The following is a 20,443-nucleotide window of genomic DNA, read 5'->3' on the forward strand; positions in this document are numbered from 1 at the left end:
AATAAGGATGGTGTAGAAAAAGTGACTGTGAATAGAACAAAAAAGTTAAGAGGCATGGAAATGAAGCTAGAGAAGAACAAAGCATGGCCCAAATACTTCTCTTCTAGTTTTTATATATAAATACATGTGAGCTTTTGCCTAAGATTAAAAACATCCCATTCAACAAACGAGAAATACAAACTATCCATACTTTCTCAGACTATTTCATTTTGCTGGAGATAGAATATTTGCCATGGTGAAATATTCTTGAGATTTAAGTTTTCTGTGTTCTTACTAACTGCCACAAGAATCAGAAACCTCAATTTTTAGAGAAGCCTGTCTAAAAAAGCGACACACGGAGCTAGGAGCAAAATCAACCATCTGGGACCAAAAATAACCATCGCCTCCCTTGCCCTCTAGGTAGCCAAAAAGAGACGGCATGGACAACCTGACCTCTGCGGCTGGGAATGGCAGCCTGTGTACCAGAGATTACAAAATCACCCAGGTCCTCTTCCCGCTCCTCTACACGCTCCTGTTTTTCGTTGGACTCATCACAAATAGCCTGGCAATGAGGATCTTCTTTCAAATCGGCAGTAAATCCAACTTCATTATCTTCCTTAAGAACACGGTCATTTCCGATCTTCTCATGATTCTGACTTTTCCATTCAAAATCCTCAGCGATGCCAAACTGGGCACAGGACCACTGAGAACCTTTGTGTGCCAGGTGACTTCTGTCGTATTTTACTTCACAATGTATATCAGCATTTCATTCCTCGGACTGATAACTATCGATCGCTACCAGAAGACCACCAGGCCATTTAAAACATCCAACCCCAGCAACCTGTTGGGGGCTAAGATTCTCTCTGTTATCATCTGGGTATTCATGTTCTTACTCTCTTTGCCGAACATGATTCTGACCAACAAGAGGCCGAGAGATAAGAATGTGAAGAAATGCTCGTTCCTCAAATCACAGTTTGGTCTGGTCTGGCATGAAATAGTTAATTACATTTGTCAGGTCATTTTCTGGATTAATTTTTTAATTGTCATTGTATGTTATACACTCATTACAAAAGAGCTGTATAGGTCATATGTAAGAACAAGGGGAGCAGGCAAAGTTCCCCAAAAAAAGGTGAACATCAAAGTTTTCATTATCATTGCTGTATTTTTTATTTGTTTTGTTCCCTTCCATTTTGCCCGAATTCCCTACACCCTGAGCCAAACCCGGGATGTCTTTGACTGCTCTGCTGAGAATACTCTGTTCTATGTGAAAGAGAGCACTCTCTGGTTAACTTCCTTGCATGCATGCCTCGACCCATTCATCTATTTCTTCCTTTGCAAGTCCTTCAAAAATTCCTTAATGAGTATGCTGAAGTGCCCCAATCCTGCCACACGGCCACTCCATGAAAACAGGAAGAAAGGCCAGGCTGGTGATGATCCAAGCCAGGAGACTCCAATGTAAACAGAGGTAACCCTTCCATCTATAGGGGTTCGCCTATGTAAAAACAGTAATACTGACTAAGAAGCAGCTGAGTTAGTAACAATGACTCTTGAAGAAACAGACTACAAAGTAATTTTCATTTACTTTGCCAGTATTAAAATGTAGGGGAAAAAACCTCCCATGTAGCTGTGTAGCAAAACAAACTGCCGCCAATCACCGTGCTACATGCAAAACTACAAAGAATTCCTGAACTGGAAAGTTTTGGCAAGATGGCTAACCATATAATGTCTACTGTCATTCTTTAAATACATCATTGATCACAATGTTATTATCTATCAACTTACTATATATATAAGCAACCAAGGATAAATCTGATAAAATCTTCTGACCAAAAAATTATACTTATTAATATGTATATACATCCTAGTCCCCTAACCAAATGCTTACCTATAGTGATATTATAAAAATTGAAGTCGGTGGGACCCACAAAGGATAGTAACTACTAACCTTTAATTATTAGCAAAAACCTAAGGGATTTAAACTAGTGGTAATAGACTGGACTGAATTTTTTTTTTTTCAAATTTCATTAAGAAGATAGAGGTTTAAAAAACCACCTTTCTGATAAAAAGAGTAGAAATAGAAAATAAAGTTATTAAAATAAGAAGAGTTATTTTTACGGCATTCTAATACAACAACAAAAACAACCCAGAATATTTCCTTAACACTAGAGAAACCAGTTTTACTAATATTTTGACAACTTTCATAAATACAACCACCCTCATTGACACATACCTTTATTAACTAGCTTCTAGAAAGTTCCTGCTACTTGGGTTAATGAACATTTCTCTTAGTGAGAAAAACGAATTAAATATGATTATGCAGTTGCACCACATAACTATTAACAGGAAAGTAATGTTAATGAAATGTTTGGAATTACCTGTTTGTTATTTGTGTATCTAACAAAAAATCTACATTGAACTCTAAATCACACTTTGTTGGAATTTCTTCTTTGTTCAAAGATATTAGATACCATGATTCACCTTTTATATTCACTCCTGCATCACTGTCAAACCTACTTAAGAAACAATAGCTGGCAACAGTGTTTCATACAGTGCTTTATGAAACAATATTGGGCAAAGTCTCTTCTGAAGGTGACATCTCACATCAGTTAATTCATATGTAAATGAAAAAAATATGTCAGGCTTAACATATAGGCTGATTCCACATAACCCATATTCATTGTTTTTTAATATAAACAAAATATGTAACACACTTGCAATTTGACATCTTTTATCTCAATTATTTATGATCCTCCGAGGTTGATTCTCAAACAGAAGGCATAGATACCAGTATCTAAATATAATGCAAGAAGAAATTAAAAGGGTGAGTTGTAGTATAAGGAAGTTCACTGAACTTCAGTAATAGCTGATTTATCCAAATCCTCCACGAGTTCTGCTGGGCTAAATTTCAGTACAGAATTGAACTCATTTAACTCTCTAACTGGTGTCAATTCCCGAGCAGCGACACTCCTTCTCTGACACTGCTGCAAGCAAGCACTGGATGTCAGCGGCCGTGCACACAGAGACACGTGCCCCCAAAACATGTGTATTCCAGGTATCACCGGGACAACAGAGGTAGTCACTTCTGCCATGTAAACTAATGCAACTCACTCGAATGTCACATGCATAGGTGTGCATGTCCTGTAAAAATACCAGGATATTTGAGCTGGAAGAGAAATGAGAGCTCAAATATCTGACCTTATTTTGCATGGGAAAAATAAAGGGCAGGTCCACTCTTCAAGCCACCCGAGCTGGGGTAGGGAGTGGATTAAAGCTGACCACATCACAGTGCCAGAAGCAAATGAGGCGCCGAGAGATTGCAGAGTGCACAAAGACTTTCCTGAATAATCTTTCCTTTTGAACTAAAACTAATTCACCACGAATTCACTGAGATGACAATTTCCACAAGAGAAAGAAAAGCAGACCAGAAACGCTAATGGTATGTCGGTACTTTTGTAAAAAATTGTAAAGTGCTTGGAGTTACCGATGTTTTTATATATAATATGAAAAATTTACATTAAACTCTAAATCACACTTTGTTGGAAATTGTTTATTCAAAGACATTAGATGGCACATACTCCTATGTCAAGCATGAACTAAACCTACTCAAGACAGATTGAGAGGCCAGTATTTATGGTGTGCTCATTATCCATAGAACATATTACTATCTCCAGCTTTAGGAATTTTAATATACATAATACATCCCACATTTCACAGTAACTTAAAAAAGAAAAAAGTGAAGCCAAATTTTGTAGACTCAGGTCCAGAAGTTGAAAAGTTCAGAAATGAGACAAAATGTAGTCTTGCCCAAAGCATTCGTGGCTAACAAGTCCAAAGGATGCTGATAACTGGCCGTTTCTCCCAGTGGCTCCTCACAGAACTGTCCAAAGCAGTGAGCAGGTGTGGCAAACGAGAGCCTGCAAGCCAAACCTAGCCCGTCCTGTGTCTTTGTGCAGCCTAAGACCTAAGAATCGTTTTCACATTGTCAAATGTTTGTGGAGGGACAATCAGAAGAGTAAAAGCTCGGGTTGCATTAAAGTGATACGAAATTCAAGTTTCAGTGTTCATAACAAGTTTTTATTAGAACACAGCCACACCCACTCAGGTTTTTCCTATGGCTGGTTTCCTGCTATAACAGAAGGGTTGAGTAGCTGTGTTGGAGACTACATGGTGGCAAAACCTAAATATTTATTAACTGGCACTTTAGAAAAGAAGATTGACAACTGGACTAGAACTTTAAAAACAGGAGAAAACCCTACGCAGAAAAGGAATCCTCTCTTCATGCATTTAGGTATTTCAGTAGCTTTGCACTAAAAACAACTGTGATTCTGGTGACTGATAGAGGTGATGTCCAAAGTGGGACGACAGTGATGCCAGTGGGAACTAAACATGTGGAAATACACTTACAAGTCAATAAGTAAAGAGAAACAGCCTGACTTTTTAAATAAATGGGAAAGTGCTTGAAAAATTAATTTCCAGTAGAAATACAAATGGACAATAAAAACATAAAAAAGATATACCCTGTTTCCCCGAAAATAAGACCTAGCCGGACAATCAGCTCTAATGCGTATTTTGAAGCAAAAAATAATGTAAGACTCGGTATTATATTGCATTATATTATATTATATTATAAAGACCCGGTCTTATATTATAGTAAAATAAGACCGGGTCTTATATTAATTTTTGCTCCAAAAGATGCATTATAGCGGATTGTCCAGCTAGGTCTTATTTTCGGGGAAACACGGTACATCACTAAGAAGGAAATAAATGTATACTTCAATGACATGGTTTTAAACCTGTAAGTTTAGAACTGATTTAGAAGACTTTTTAATAACAGTGTTGGAGAATCCCACTCAGGGAAACTAAATTGGTACAATCTTTCTGGAAAGCTATTTGAAAACATCATTTAACATTCTGATGCATAGCTTTGGTCCAGCATTTCACTGCTAGGAAACTTCCTACAAATATGTTGGAACAAATGAATGAAAACATATGGACATGTATGTGTTCTACGGAACCGATTTTAATAGAGAAAAATTGGGGAAAAAATAAATGCCCATCAATAAAGGCTGAACTAAACTATGGTAACTTTATATTATATAAACCTTTTTTAAAAATTAGGGAGGTCACCATGTACTAACATGAAATAAAGCAAAGACTCAAAATGTCAATAAATGCAAATCTATTTATTTTCACACATTGGTATGTATACGTGTATAAGGGGGATTAACTGTCACTTTCTATTATATACATGTATATACTTGAATTCTTTATACTTGTTTTCCTTATATAGTAACAATATGAAACTGCATATTCACATAAATGTTTCATATAACATTGTGAATGTTATTGACTGTTTCTAGTCATATGTAAGGATTTTCTAATACCGAATTTAATTATAGATCCAGATCACTACATTTAATGTTAAATGGCACCACTTGTGTTAGTTTACTGTTAAGCCTTCAGTTAATCCAGTGTGGAATTTTTCCGACAGTTTCATACAATCTGAGACAGCACCGTGGTATACATTGACAGGAAGTAAAAGGCTCTTCTATGAGTATAGAATTCTCACTTTGACTTTTACTCCCCATGAAAGCAAATACTTCCTCACCTTTTCAGATATTATTTACATGGTCCCGGCTACCACATCAATGAGAACCTTTAGACTGTTAACTCTGAAGCAAAGGGAAATCCCAAAGAAGGCTACAAATGGAAAAAGTAGTTTATTCCCATTTGGCAGGCTTCTAATTTCTAATTTTTATATCTTCTTTGATTCTCTCCCGATTTTACTGCTTTGAACCAATTTATATTTTCCACCTCACACCTCACTTTGAGGCTATACGTTTCACAAGTCCATTAACTTGAGAGTTGATTGTTGCTTCTCACTCATCCATCAGTAATACCCAGCTCACAAACTCCAGAATTTGGCAAACAATTCCACCTTCACCCCTTCTGTGGCTTCTATCAGTCAGGAGAGTGAGGCAGGTTCTGAGTATGGGCTCTGGAACCAGACTCTGCGGGTTTGCAGTGGGCTTGGGTGGCATGACTTTGGAAAAACTGCTTAACTTCTGTACCTCAGTTTTCTCACCGGCAAAATGGGACCTATTTCTGAGGATGGTTGTAAGAATTAAATAAGATCATAGTATCACTTAGAACAGCCTAGCCTGTGTGACTTTGTAAGTTTTGACTATACTCCTTTTGTCCCCGATAGGATTTTAAAGGTTTAGTTTGTTCCCATTTGGCAGGTTCCTAATTTCTGGGACCTTGTATCTTCTCTGATTCTTCCCTCCTGTCTTTCGTGAGCTATCCTCACAGTTGTACACAATATTCCACGTTTCTTTTCATTTCATTTAACAAGAAATATACCAATACCTACCATGTGACAGGCATTCTACTCCACACCTGGTGAATATTCACTCATTTTATCTCCTTAACAAAACAATAAAGCAGATACTATTACTTATTTTCGTTGTAAAGAGGAGACCGTGGTTTCACAGAGAGCATAAATAACTTGCCCAAGGTAACAAGCAAATTAAGAGTGGGAGTAAGGAGTTGAACCCAGGCTCCTGAGGCAGTGCTCCGACCTGCTCTGCTACGGCCTCTCAGATACACCACCACAGGCAAAAGACCCCCCCTAGGGGGCAGGGGAACTGATGAGCACAAAGGGAACGTCGGCTAATACATACTAAACACATGGACTTATAGGAAAGAGTGATCTGACAAATATGTACTGTGGTCAAACATTTTGGAACCTACCACATAAGAAGACACTTCTGTAACTCTAGAAGGTACCACACGAGTTCCTCTTTTGAAAGTTTCCCACACTTGGGCATTGTGAAATTTGACCAAAATGTGATTTCCAGTTTTCATATTATGAAATTACCTTATACAGCATTTCCCTTGTTTAAACTGAAACTATTCCAAACCTTCACCTAGATAATGGGTGCTGTTGGGAAATTTACATTTAAATTACATAGGTCAAATCCCTCTACTTAAAACATAAAAATAAAAGTTTGCTTGTTTTTATTCTCTACTGAAGCAAAAAAATATATATGTTTAAATTACGTCCCATTACATTAATGAAATCCAGAATCTGTATTTCCAAGAAACAATTTGAGTCAAACATATACAGAGAGTGCCAAAAAAATGTATACACATTTTAAGAAAGGAAAACTGTATTAAAATTGTAATACTCAATATATACCGATAACAAAAGATGAATAAAAGTCACGTTTGACTTCTGCAATTATAATACAAGAGGTGCTCAAAGTGGTTGCCATCAGCATCCAGACACTTCTGGTTACAGCGAACTACTGCTTGAGCAACACTGACCAAAGTGTCCGCTTGTATACATTTTTTTGGCAGCCCGGTATTTTTCAAAACGTGTCACCATTGGGTAGTTCCAACCAAAATTATCAGGCATACTAGCATTGCCTTGTATTTTAAAATGTCCAGTGGATTATGGAATTTTATTCTCAGAATCCCAAGCCAAATCACTGAAAAATTCTCAATCAACCCAACTCCAGTGTACTCCAAATTTGTGGTAAAACTTGCAGCAAAAATATGATGTGAAACTCACCACGGAGAACCCTACATTCTCTCTTAGTATCTCCAAATTTCCTCTTTCCTTTACCTATCAAGCAAAAAAACATTTCTGTCGTACATTTTTCTGCACATAAAAGCAGCAATTATACCTTTTCAAACTTGAAGAGAATTTAAAGGAAAAAATGTACAGACCTGGGCCCAAGATTGATGAAATTCCTGAAGTCTTTGGCACTTCGTACACATCAAATACAGAAGAGCTCTCCAAAAGTAGTTTTCCAATAAGTGAGAGAATATATTTCCATTTCGAGCTGCAATCCACTCACCAGAGCAGTGAGTGGCTCACATTTTTTCAGTGCTTCCTAAGTCGCCAGCACTATTCTAGGCACTCGTTTCATCTTCTTGGCAAAACGACAAGTAGATACTATTATCAGTCCCATTACACAGACGAGGACACTGAGGCACAGAGCTACTAAATTACTTGTCCATGATCTAGTACTCAATAATTAATGGATCTGGGATTCTAACCCGTGAAATCTGGGTCTATTAGCCCTTAACGCTTAGCAGATATGCCATTTTCTCTCTCAGAGAGCGAAAGACCAAAAGACCCAGATGAATGTCTATAGAAATAAACAGGCCATCCTACTAACCACAAATTTCTGGGGGGAAAAAACAGTCTACAAGGAGGCAGATGATGATTCTGATTTTAGAGTTAACTCTTATTCTCCTCCTCGGTTGTAATTTGGGGCTATTTTCTCTATCTGTCTGCTTCCTATTACTACATACAGGAGGCACTCAAAAATTTCATTGAACAAGCAGGTAAAGAAGAGAAGCTGAGGACAGCTACTACCTATGTGGGAAAATATAAGGATAACTGCAACTAAACTACTTTATGCAAGTCATAGATTAACAGCACACAAGTTTGAAATAAAAGTGGTCTCTTATTATAAAGTCCTCCAAAGGTTTGCATGTGAAGAAGTTCCAATGAATCACATTACACACATGAAAATGAGGAAGGAAACCCGGTATAAGAAAGCAGAACATTTGCTTCCCAAGAGCTTCATGAGCCGGTCTAATAGCTGCCTCAATCAGAAGACACGGAGCCGAGCACCCTCCCCAACAAAGGTGAATTTCAGTATTTATTATAAGTGGGCTTGCTTAGAAAAGATAGAGTAGGTTCAAGGGGGAAAAAGCTTTGAGGTTAACATTGTACAAACCACAGGTTAGGAGCATAAGGAATTATATAACGTACAGAAATCTGACATGAATTACTACCTCTTAAATGAGCCTTTGTCTGACTGCCCTGGTAAAAGCAGCACTTGTGAATGGGGTAGAAGTTGTGCTTTGTCAGAAGAGTGTGCAAGTAAGGGCACGATTACAAGCACCCAAAACCTATGACGTACGTCAGAAATTCTTGCCAGAAACGTGTGCCTTCTCAACCGATCTGTTGCATGGGATGGTGGGAGTATTTAAGGTGTTAATATGCTACCAACCTGCAGTCTGTTTTTGAAAAGCAGCATTCTGAAATCGTGGCAGGCTTCGCGTCACTCTGTGTGTGTGTTTGTCTGTACTAGCTAACACTGGGAGCCATGAACACCACTGTGATGGAGGGCTTCAACCGGTCCCAGCAGTGCCCCAGGGACACGCGGACAACACAGCTGGTGTTCCCAGCCCTCTACACCGCCGTTTTCTTCACCGGCATCCTGCTCAACACCTTGGCCTTGTGGGTGTTCGTTCACATCCCCAGCTCCTCCACGTTCATTGTCTATCTCAAAAACACTTTGGTGGCCGACTTGATAATGACACTCACGCTTCCATTTAAAATCATCTCCGACTCCCACCCTGGATTCTGGCAACTCAGAGCCTTCGTGTGTCGCTTCTCGGCCGTCATCTTTTATGAGACCATGTACGTGGGCATCATCCTGCTGGGCCTTGTAGCTTTTGACAGATTCCTGAAGATCATCAGACCTTTCGGGAAATATTGTGTACAGAAACCTGTGTTTGCAAAAATGGTCTCAACCCTCATCTGGCTCCTTCTGTTTCTCATCTCTCTGCCAAACATAATCTTAAGCGACAAGGAAGCCACACCATCATCTGTGAAAAAGTGTGCCTCCTTAAAGGGTCCTCAGGGGCTGAAATGGCATGAAGGCGTGAATTACGTATCCCAGTTCATTTTCTGGACTGTTCTGGTCCTAATGCTTCTCTTTTATGTGGTGATTGCAAAAAAAGTATACAATTCCTATAGAAAGTCAAAAAGTAAGGACAGCAAAAAAACCAAGAAGCTGGAAGGTAAAGTATTTATTGTCGTGGCGGTCTTCTTTGTGTGCTTCGTTCCATTTCATTTTGCCCGCGTTCCGTATACTCATAGTCAAACCAACAGTAAGACGGACTGTAAATTGCAAAATCAACTGTTTATAGCTAAAGAAGCAACTCTCTTTTTAGCAGCAACTAACATTTGTATGGATCCCTTAATATACATATTTTTATGTAAAAAATTCACAAGCAGGCTAATATGTATGAGAGGGAGAAAGACCACAGCATCAACCCAAGAAAATCATACTAGTCAGACAGACAATATAACTCTCAGTTGATAACCTTATCATGGTTAACTTCTATTTATGGACAAGACTTTGAAAGACAATTTATTTGAAAACTACATTTAAGCAATGACCAGAAAAAATAAAGATGGAAACAAGTGTTTCCTTATATTTTATTACCCTGGTGTATGGAAAGGATTGTATAAATTTTAATTCCACACGGATCTGTTCATAACCAAGGTGAAGTACGAATAGAAGGCCACAGAAAGCAAACGGCCACTAGAGGTCATCTTTTCGAGAGCACTCACTTAAATTTTGAAAAAGATTGTAAATGCAGTCCTAAAAAACCCCCTCTCCAAAACACCTTCTCACATTCTTTTACACACATAATACAAACAACACTGGTGTCTTTGTAGCCCACAAATGTTGATCCTTGGCTGATAAAAAATAAATAAATAAAACACTTTGAAAGTCCTTTTGTAAAAGAAAGCTGAAGCTAGGGTTTGACGGGATGCTAGATATGAACCGTCAGGGGAGCTGAAGGCAGTCAGAAAACCCCTTGAAAACCCAGAGGAAGGAGTTTCTCCTTACACTACAAAGCGCCTTTCCCGCATTATCCCATCACACCAAAGGCGGCACGAGCTCCATTATTAACTACATATTATAAAATATTCTGCTACCATCATACTTGGCTTACACCCCAAGTGTGGACAATTCAAGGACAGGAATAGTGTGGTATTATTCAGCAAATACTCTAACGGTGGTTGCTAACGGTGGTTGCATGTGCCACCTTCTCAGCAAAACCTTCCTGGGCCGCAACCTCTATTCTCCAGCCTCACACCTCTGGTTGAAAATAATGACTTCTCCCACTGTTTGTATTGATTAGGGCCCTCACTGCAGATTTCCCTTGACTAGTTCACTGTATTCTTGACTGCAGCCCCCAAAGATGTTTAGGAGTCTCTAAGAAAGACGTGTTTTGAAGATAGAAAACGTCATGTTTTCTTAGTATCTCCCACAAGCCATTATCTTCTAGAGAAAATGCACAAAGGAGTAGTCGCGTTCTGTAAATGTGCCTCTAGCTCCAACATCAACACCATAAGGTGAAACCCAGGCCTCTTTCCATGCCCTCAGACGCCGTGGAGGACTTGGAACTTCCTACTTTCCTGGCCTTATCTCCTGAGTGCTCTTCCATCCCTGAAACTTTACACTCTTCTACAAATTAGTAACTGTCAGAACACGCCAGGCTCCTTTTTGCCCCTGTGAGATCACAGGTGTAAATTTCCCTCTGGCTCTCCAAGAAAACTCTTATTCATCCATGAAACCCCAAGTTGCCATCACTTAGTCCATGAAATCTTACTGGCCAACCTCCCACCATCATCTCAAACCCAATCGCTCCCTTATCTGTCACGCCTCAATTATTGGACTTATCACACTGCTTTGTAATGACTACTCACACGTGTACCTACTCTTTTAATAACCTATGTACACTTCTGAAGGCAGAGATGGTGTCTCATTGTGCAATCAATAAATATTTGATAAATAAACCAAACTGATTTTATTTTTACACACTAGAAAAGGAAAAGGGAAGTCAACTCTCACTGATGTTTTTATCAAAAGATGATGTAAATTTCTTGAAACCTCAAGCTCTTGTCAGTTGCCTTCCTACAGCACGTACGTGGGCCTGGGATGTGGGGGCACTCGGGGGTTCTCTAGCGAATGCTCATGAAGGGAGCAGGGCTACTGAACAGGACGTGGATAGCTGAGGGGCTAGTGTCTATCCACAACTCAGTTTTAAAGCTGCTGGCAAAATGCTTTAACTATGTACTGTTGGTTTTAGTTAAATAAAATTTGTAACTGTAGCATATTACAATCTCCAAAACTCGCCTTTTAGAGGTACTCTTGATGCCTGATTTTCGTTCTCTCAAATAAGAGTTAAATCATGGTAACAGTGAGTGATGTCACTAAACCCACCTTACTTTTACTGAGCACACTACACAACCATGACTAGACTCAAATATTGTATTACAAGTTAACTGCATCCAGATAGTGTATGCGACTTTTAGAAAGATTGTTCAAGATAGAATTTCAATAGCAAACCTGTCCTTCATAAATACAAATATTTAATTTTATTATAACATTATAGTCAAAAGCAGAGTACCTGATTTATAGAATGAAATAATCTAAAGAGAACGTAGAGAAGAAGCATATTAGAGCCATCTTAAAATCACGCGCACAAAATACAAAGCAACTATCTGAGAACGTCACAAAGTAGGCATCATGAATACTAAATTCTAGAATACTTATAAAATGGGATGCTATACCATAGCCATGTGTCATAGTGACACACGTAATAATAATAAAAAAGAGCTTTGATACAGTGTGTGTGAGCTCAGAGCACAATTAAGGGATTTTGTCCAAAGCTAAATGTAACAATTTTTACTAGATAAAGTCTTCCGAATAACCCTGGGGCAAGAGAAGGGGAAAAGCAGACTGCCCCATATAGAAGAATTCTTAAGAAACCAGGGAAAATTACTGTAAAGGGGGAAGGCGGAGGCAGACAAGCAGTGTCAACTCCCAATTCACAGAATTAGATGGCTGACATAAAGTCATCGTTACATTAAAGCCTATAAAAGAATTAGTCAATCTTATTAAATCTATCACTTCATATGGTCCATATCCATTTAAAAGCAGTTCCTCCCATTAACTTTCTAGTCTTCTTTCTAAAAATGTCTGACTATCACCCCCAGGTAAACTATTCTTCCATCAAGTTAAAAAAAAAAAAATCACAGTTCACATGCATCATAACAGAGCAGAACCTACTCCCAGCAGCGTCCAGCACCTCCAGGAAGGCACGTTTAGAAGACATCAGTTCGACTGAGGAAAGGGCAGAATTTACAAATTATTTGAAGTGCCTAGAAACACAACTCAACATTTTAAATTTTACATGTAAACCAAGTGTAGGGAATATGAATATAGAACACGTGTTCATATCAGCAGTTCTCACACCCGTTTGTATCGGAACCAGCTGGAGGGGTTCTAAGAAGACAGGCTGCTAAGCCCAGCCCCAGAGTTTCTGGTTCAGGAGGTCTGGGTGAGGCCTGAGAACAAGTTCCCAGCAGACACGAGTGCTATCGATCTGGACCACAAGAACCACTGAGCTGGAATGTTCCTTGAGGTTCATACCTCCATAAAGACTGATTCACGGCACAGCCTTCTTGGGCAGGTCCAAGAGTGGGGTTTACCAAGAGGAGACAAACAAAACTGTCCTTAAGAGAGCAGGGCGGACACAGGTGACAGGTAAAGGCGAGGACTATGGATACCTTCAAAGGTCATACCCTGCTATGGGAACATCTGCCACTCAGTGCCAACTGTTGGCACAGGAGGGGTTTGGGGCCCAGGGTTACTGGCTGGAAGCAACAGCAATAGTAAAATGGGCAACATTACTCACTACTTACTGTGTAAGAGCTTTAAATATATTGTCCCCTTTAATAATCCCACGAAGCCTATTAAGTACTACTGTTATCTTCATTTCAGAGATAAAGAAATTGAGAAACAGAGAGATTAAGCAACTTGCATGGGGCCACACAGCTTGTAAGTAGCAGGGCTAGGACTCTAATTCAGACTCGGGCTTCTGAGCCCATATTCTTAAACACTGTATTTACAACCTCAGACCTAATGTTCTCAAGAGAATTCATAAATCCAGTCTCCTATATTTCCTGTTATTTTAGAAACTTCCTTAGCCACCCCCATACTCCCTGACCCCACAAAAACAATGTAATATTCATGTGTGGGCTGTAACTAGCCCAGGTGCTGCCAGCTCATTAGCCTTGACCTAGAAGCTAACAAGACCCTCCCAGGACCTTACACTTATTCACGGAATGCTTGCTGTGTGCCTAGCACTGTGCTGTGTGCTTTACAACGCTTACTACCTTTCTACTTTTTACTATAGCCCTACAAGACAGATACTGAAGGCTCCCTGTTGGGGGTGGGCAGCAGGAAAGAAAACTGAGACACAGAGTGCAAGTTCCGTCCCCACGGCACACATGATACCACGAGCAAAGCAGAAGCAGAGCTGGGACTGTAATCCAGGCAGGTGGCCTCAAGACCACGACCTCAGTAGCTCTGTCACACTGCCTCTCTGACAGTTGGGGCAAGCAAATTCCTCAAGGGGTGACATCAGGCCCCAGCAGTGAGAGTGGTACAGACGGAGAGGTCTCAACACCAACGAGCTTCAACAACCTCGGGGGCATGAGCGATTCAACCCTGGACCCTTTGAATGCTTTGGGGGTCCCTCCAGCACTTGAGAGTTCCCAAAGCGTAGATTCATGGGTTCCTTTAGTCAGTCACTCCTTCATCGTACACTTACGTGCAGGGCCCTTTGCCCCCCGGAAGCCGCACACCGGGAAGGCACACAGACCACAATGAATCCAAATGTGGCAGGATCAGAGACATAATTAACCCTCCATGGAAGCTCGAGGAAAGACTAGCTAACTGCAAATGTAGAAACTGAGGAAGGGCTCGCGGGAGACAGAAATGTGAACTGGACCTGACAAATGGAGCATTCAGAAGGGAACACTGCTGCGCAACGAGCAGTTTTGAGAAGGGCTCAGGTGGGGGTGGGTACCATGCCATGGCTGAGCATGAGGGGACCAGGCAGGGCCTGAGGCCACAGCCATGACTGCGGACGGCGAGCCTGGGAAAGGAGTGTGGGACCCTGTGTTGTGTTGGGGTGTTTGCACTTCCCGAGGAGCCACTTAAGGTTTCTGAAGTGACGGATGGCATGCTCTATCTATGCTGCGCTTTAGGAAAATCAGCCGGCCAGCAATAGGATGATTCCGGATTGAAGGAAAAGCCCTTCAGGCCAGGACATCAATTAGAGAAGTTTTCCATCTATGCAGGCAAGAGCCCAGGGGAGAAAATCTGACGTGGACCATAGAGACATTTTCAGAGGTGCTGGGTCCAAAACCACTGGGGAATAGGGCATTATTTGTAAAATGTGTTGATTGGCATGCAAAATGTATTCTCAGTAGGGTCCATACTCCTGCCCCCCACCTCTCTGAGCTTCACTGCTCCAAAGGCCATTAGCTTGGGTGATGGCTTAGGTCATGAAGGGAGCCAAGAGGCAGATTCTGGCTGTGCTGTATTTGAAGTATCAGTGAGAGAGCTCGGTCAAGGAGTCCAGGCAGTGGGGGCAAAATATGAATCCAGGGCTAGATTAGAGGCTGGGGAGTGTCTCCTAAGCCAGGAGAGTGAGGAATAGCTGAGCACTCGAGAGGCCCGGCTGCACAAGTCTCGTGGGCAGCAAGTCAGAAGACGAGGCACTGCAGGAGGATGCCTGGGATCGGGGTGGGGTGGGGTGGGATTGGTGAATGCAAGGGAAAAACAGGAGACGGAGGTACTGGAAATCGCGAGGAAGACACATCCAAGGAAGCAGCGACCGTCAACAGAATCACACACTCTGGAAAGGCCGAACGTGATGAATCTACAATTCAAGGCAGGTCAGTGATAACTTTTAGAAGGAGGAGGGGTAGGGCCCCAGTTTGTAATGGGAAGTGAGGGGCGACAAGCGACTCTTACCTTGCCAAAAAGAACAAGTCAATTTACAAGAGTCCCCAGGAAAAAAAAACAGCAGCAGTTGCATCAGCCTGCCATTTTCCAAGGTGTGTAAGAACAGGTACAGCAGCTCCCGACTGCAGTTGCAGAGGGAGTGTGTCCCACGGGACATGGCAAACAGAGCAGACGTGCACGCTGAATGGTGCCGGTAACCACTCGACCAAGCGAACCCAGCTCTGGTCAGACACAGGCTGTGCCGACATTTCAGACTCCAGCCCACCTGGGATTCTGATCCCCAGCCCCTCACTCATTCTAGTGCGCAGTGTTTATAGAAAACGAGGAGGGTGTAGGTGCTGGGGGGTGGGGGGATGGATACCAGTGGTAGGATGGATACCAATGAGTGGAGAACCTGGGGAGGGGTGACAAAAGAAAAAGAGAAAGCCAAGAATGCAAAGGAGAAAGGAAACAATTTAAGACTTATAGTAAGTAGGTAAACCAGTTTTTTAAAAATTTCCATACCTCACTCAGCATGTGAACTTTTGCCACTTCTGTAATAAAATTCAAACTGACAAAGGGAACATGGAGGGGGGGAGCATAGTAATAGAATGTCTATCTTTATTTTTTAAATTCAGCTTAAGCACTAGATGCTTGTATGTGACCTCACAAATTAAGCAATTTCATCTGATGCATATCTGAATACTTCTATAGCTTTCTAAAAATATTAGTTTATGCATTAAATTTATATCATATTACTCTATGCTTTATCCTTTTTATTCTATTTAACTCTTCAACTGAAATTTCCTGCATCTAAAACTACCTGAACCGTGAATGAACAAAACATGAACCGAATGCAGTGATTCTGCTGAGACATCTCTTCTCCCCTCACATATCCTGGCCTCACATTTTACCCTTTGCCCCAATTGCAGATAGTCTGGAATAAGCTAGTCTTAATTTCCTTCTGTTCAGAAGAGAAAGCTGTGAGGAAAGAATATAAAAAGTATTTCAAGCAATTACGAGTTCACCATTAAAGGAAATCCAGGGGCTCACTAAGAGCAACCAAAATATTATAGACTTTACATTCAGACAGACACCCCCACCCATTCACTCACTCAATCTGCCTCTGCCTTCGGACTAAAAAACAAAAATAAAAGTTACTGTTCACTCACTAAGTACCAACCATCCTGTATATTATCTCATTATCTCAGAAGAAGAAACTGAGGCTCAGAGGTATTAATAGCTTGCCCAAAGTTAAAAAAAGCTACTGTGTGGAGAGGTTGAGATCCACACCGGAGTCTAGATGGCCCCAGTTACTGGGCTCCTGTCACGGCCCGACACCGCCTCTCAAAAGCAAGATTTCCAGAGTGAGGAGATGGAAGACGTAGCCCAGCACAGTAGAAATTATTGATATGAGGGCAGGAGGCAGATGCAGGCATATCTGTCGAGTCAATCTCAAACCTTTCTCCCCTTTAATCAACCGTTGCACATGAAGTTCTCATACCAGACAACAGTAAGTGCTTTACAGAAAGCAGACCTCAGAGATACAAATCATTTCAAATGACAGATGAAACACAGTAATTCAAGCATAGGGACCTAAAGATACCAATCTTAGCAAGGGAACATTAAAAGGTTTGTAATAATTATACTCAGCACAAATTCTCAACTACTTCATGTGAGCCACAATTAGGGTGACTTTCTTATACACAGAGATGGAACAGTGAGATCCGGTAAAGATTTTTCTACATGTTCTGCATGTTGCATGTTCTGGCTACATACAAAAGACATGGCAGGCAAGACAGGGCAACTTGAGCTATGTTGCAGTGAGATCCCTGCTTGTCTTGTTTTGTGCTGACTTAGTGTATGCAGAGGGCGAGGAGGCTCTTTACATGTGCATTTTCCTTTAAGAGGAAAGTGATACATCTGAGATGACTGTGACAGAGAAAAATGAGATTACAATACAAATGTTATGCCTACCAACACTGGAGGAGAGGACACGGTACCCAGGTCCATGTCACTGCAGAGAAGCCACATGAAGAAGGGAGGCAAGAGGGAGAAGTGACATGCGAGGGAGAGATGACCAGAAGACCAATGCAAGCCTTGGGAATACATTCATCAATGTCACGCACTAAAAAGGTGGGAAGTAGGAATCAGGTTAAATTCAGGATTTAGAAAGACTTATCATTTGTGTTACCGAATTTTCATTCCTTGTGAGACCTTAGAAACACATTCTCTCCTTGAGTGCTTCTGTCTCTTTAAGACTAATTCTGAAAAATCACTAAGGTTATGGGGATTCTCATCTGAAATTCTGTGATTAAACCAGAATCCTTGTTTTACAGAACACCGAGGCCAAGAAAAGCTGAATGAGTCATCCAATCTACCAAAGAAAATGGGAATTTAGATCTACCGACTTTGTGATTGGTAATCCATGAACTAGGTCTACATCCGAAACAAGACTGCAGATATTCCCATTTGACTTCCAAATTCCAAACCCCCGTGTTGACTTCAGGCTAATACATCAAACTGCCTCAGAAACATTTAAACGTATCCCCTTTCGGCACATCCCACAGGATGGACCTAGCAAATAGAGAGCGAACCAATTTTCAAAAGCTAAGGAGATTAAAGAAAAACGTCTTTGTTAAAAAAGAAAAAAAAAAAAAACAGAGAGGTTGTTCTAAAAAATAAGAGTCTGAAAAGAGAGCAAAACCAAACGCAATGTGTACCATTGACTGGATTCCACATCAAAAAATGTGCACAGGATATTTTTGGGAAACTGCAAAATTTTAATGCAGATGGAATATTTATAAATATTATTGTTTCAACATTAGTCTCTTGACTGATAGTATTGTGTTTAGGTAGGAGAACATCCTTGTTATTAGGAAACACATGCTGAGACATTTAGGAGAGAAGCGTTTGTCACAACGACTGCAACTTCAAACAGGTCCCTCAAAAAGTAGTGTGCGTGTGTGTGTGTGTGTGTGTGTGTGTGTGTGTGTGTGTGTGTGAGAGAGAGAGAGAGAGAGAGAGACAGCAAGAGAGAGAGAGAAACATCAACAATTTGTAATCTAGATGAAATCTAACTGATTATTTCAACTTGTGTGTAGATTTAACATCTTTAAAAATAATATTAGAAGAAAAATCACTTGTGGTAATAAACGAAACAAAAAAATTTTTTTAAGCATTGTGGTGTAGAGAAACACAAACACGTATCCCAGATGTCATCCTGTATTCAAAATAAATTTGGGGTTTGTAATGGCTAAACAATGTTATTAAAAGAGCTTCCCTGAATTTAATAGGATCATCCAATGAAATGGCAAAATAATTATTGTTCTAAAGTCTTCTGTGGCTTTTATGAAATGTGGGACATGCTATAAAAATCAGCAGAAAAAAAAATTTGCAGGTTAACTTTTCAGTGATTTGAACAACAGTAAAGTCATGGGCTGGTTTTTAGCTGCTCTTCTCATCAAAGCAGTTATACTTTTTTCGTGACTAAACGTGTACTACACTTCCCTTTTTGAATGTTAAATAAGACCAGCTTTAACAAGTCCCAACATGCGACTGCCATAATATGCTTTAAGACGAATGCATACAGGCCGCCTCATGTTAACTTTTTCATTACTAGACTTCATTTGCATCACCAGCCAAAGAAACTTTTAAGTAAATACAACAATCTCACTGTTACATTAACCAAGCGAAAAGCCTAGTCCAACCGTAGCCCACCCTCATGAAGAGAAAAATGCCACCAACTGCACTAGTGATGGGACACCAGCTCCTTCCTGCCCCCAAGAGGAAATCTTTATTAAAAAAACCCAACACATACAAAGTCAGAGTGCTTCATGATACAGGAAAAACTCGAGGTCCGTCCTCAGACGTAGAAAGGCTACCATGATCTTTGTACACACTGGCCTTTTTTCAGTGACTATTTTAAAAGGCACTCAAAACCAGATACTATAATCCTAAATGATCAAAACACGTCCCCTTCAAATTCCAAGTCAAAAAGTATATATCAAAAACATTTTTAGCAGCTCGCTACAAAGAAAACAGATTTTCTTTAACATAAAAAGAAAAAAAAAAGAAATCAGTACTAAGTTAGTTTTCCCCAATAGGACAAAATCAACCCAAGTAATAAATGTATTAAAATTTAGGGAGCTAAGAGAACTGCCTTTATGACTTTAACCGATGCTCACGAAGTATTTGTCCAAATAAGCTCCCTAATAGGGTTTTACAGACGCCACTGGAAATTTGGGATAATAATCTTCCGAATGCGCAGAGCAGCACTTTGCTCAACATACTTTTAAAAAGGCTACAAAGGATGTTCTCTCCCTTTAAATTGACGCTTTTAAGACTTGGCAGTTGGATATTCTGGCAGTTAGATTTCACATTAAGAGCAGTACATCATGTATTTGTGGTTCACAGTGACAAATGGCAAAAAGTTCAACCCAAGAAGGACGGGTCTCTCAAAGTAAGGTCTGCGTGGCATACATCACCTTCCCCCTCAAGCTGCAATCAATGAACTGGCTTCAAATGCTAAAAGCAAGATCCATGGGAAGAAGTAAATAGCACAAAGCAGACGCAAACCTAAATGAATGTTTGTCAGCCTGGCAAATTCCTCTAAGATTGAGCTGTTATTAAATTGGCTAATTTTTGTTCAGAGACTTGCCTTAGGGCTAGCTACTCACCCATAACATACTAAATCCACCCTAAAAATGGAATGGAAAACCATTGAAATTGTAGTTGTTTTTGTTTGTATAGGAAAGTACAAGAGACATGATTTTGATATTCAACTATTGGTATTTAAATTAAACACATTTGTTTTTCTGCACAAATAAGGAAAGAAAATA

The 20,443-nt window shown here is 40.3% G+C and overlaps 3 protein-coding genes across 21 annotated transcripts in view; 2 read left to right on the forward strand and 1 right to left on the reverse strand.

Annotated features, from left to right (window-relative positions):
* The window catches only part of P2RY12 (purinergic receptor P2Y12), a 48,966-nt gene extending 45,456 nt beyond the window's left edge, over nt 1-3,510 (forward strand). For all 6 annotated transcript variants that reach the window (XM_019748871.2, XM_019748875.2, XM_019748874.2 and 3 more), the window contains one exon: nt 400-3,510. In XM_019748871.2, coding sequence (XP_019604430.2) covers nt 419-1,438 — 1,020 coding nt within the window. In that variant the 5' untranslated portion in view covers nt 400-418 and the 3' untranslated portion in view covers nt 1,439-3,510. The remainder of the gene's footprint in view (nt 1-399) is intronic.
* MED12L (mediator complex subunit 12L) overlaps nt 1-20,443 on the reverse strand; it is a 313,410-nt gene that overhangs the window by 88,818 nt on the left and 204,149 nt on the right. The gene's annotated exons all lie outside the window — the stretch shown is intronic.
* Nucleotides 8,490-11,917, forward strand: P2RY13 (purinergic receptor P2Y13). The gene is made up of 2 exons (XM_019748869.2): nt 8,490-8,643; nt 9,093-11,917. Exons 1-2 carry the CDS (start codon nt 8,503-8,505, stop codon nt 10,107-10,109), a joined length of 1,158 nt encoding a protein of 385 aa, XP_019604428.2. The 5' UTR covers nt 8,490-8,502; the 3' UTR covers nt 10,110-11,917.

The sequence above is a fragment of the Rhinolophus sinicus genome, linkage group LG01, assembly GCF_036562045.2.
Source record: "Rhinolophus sinicus isolate RSC01 linkage group LG01, ASM3656204v1, whole genome shotgun sequence".
NCBI lineage: Eukaryota > Metazoa > Chordata > Mammalia > Chiroptera > Rhinolophidae > Rhinolophus > Rhinolophus sinicus.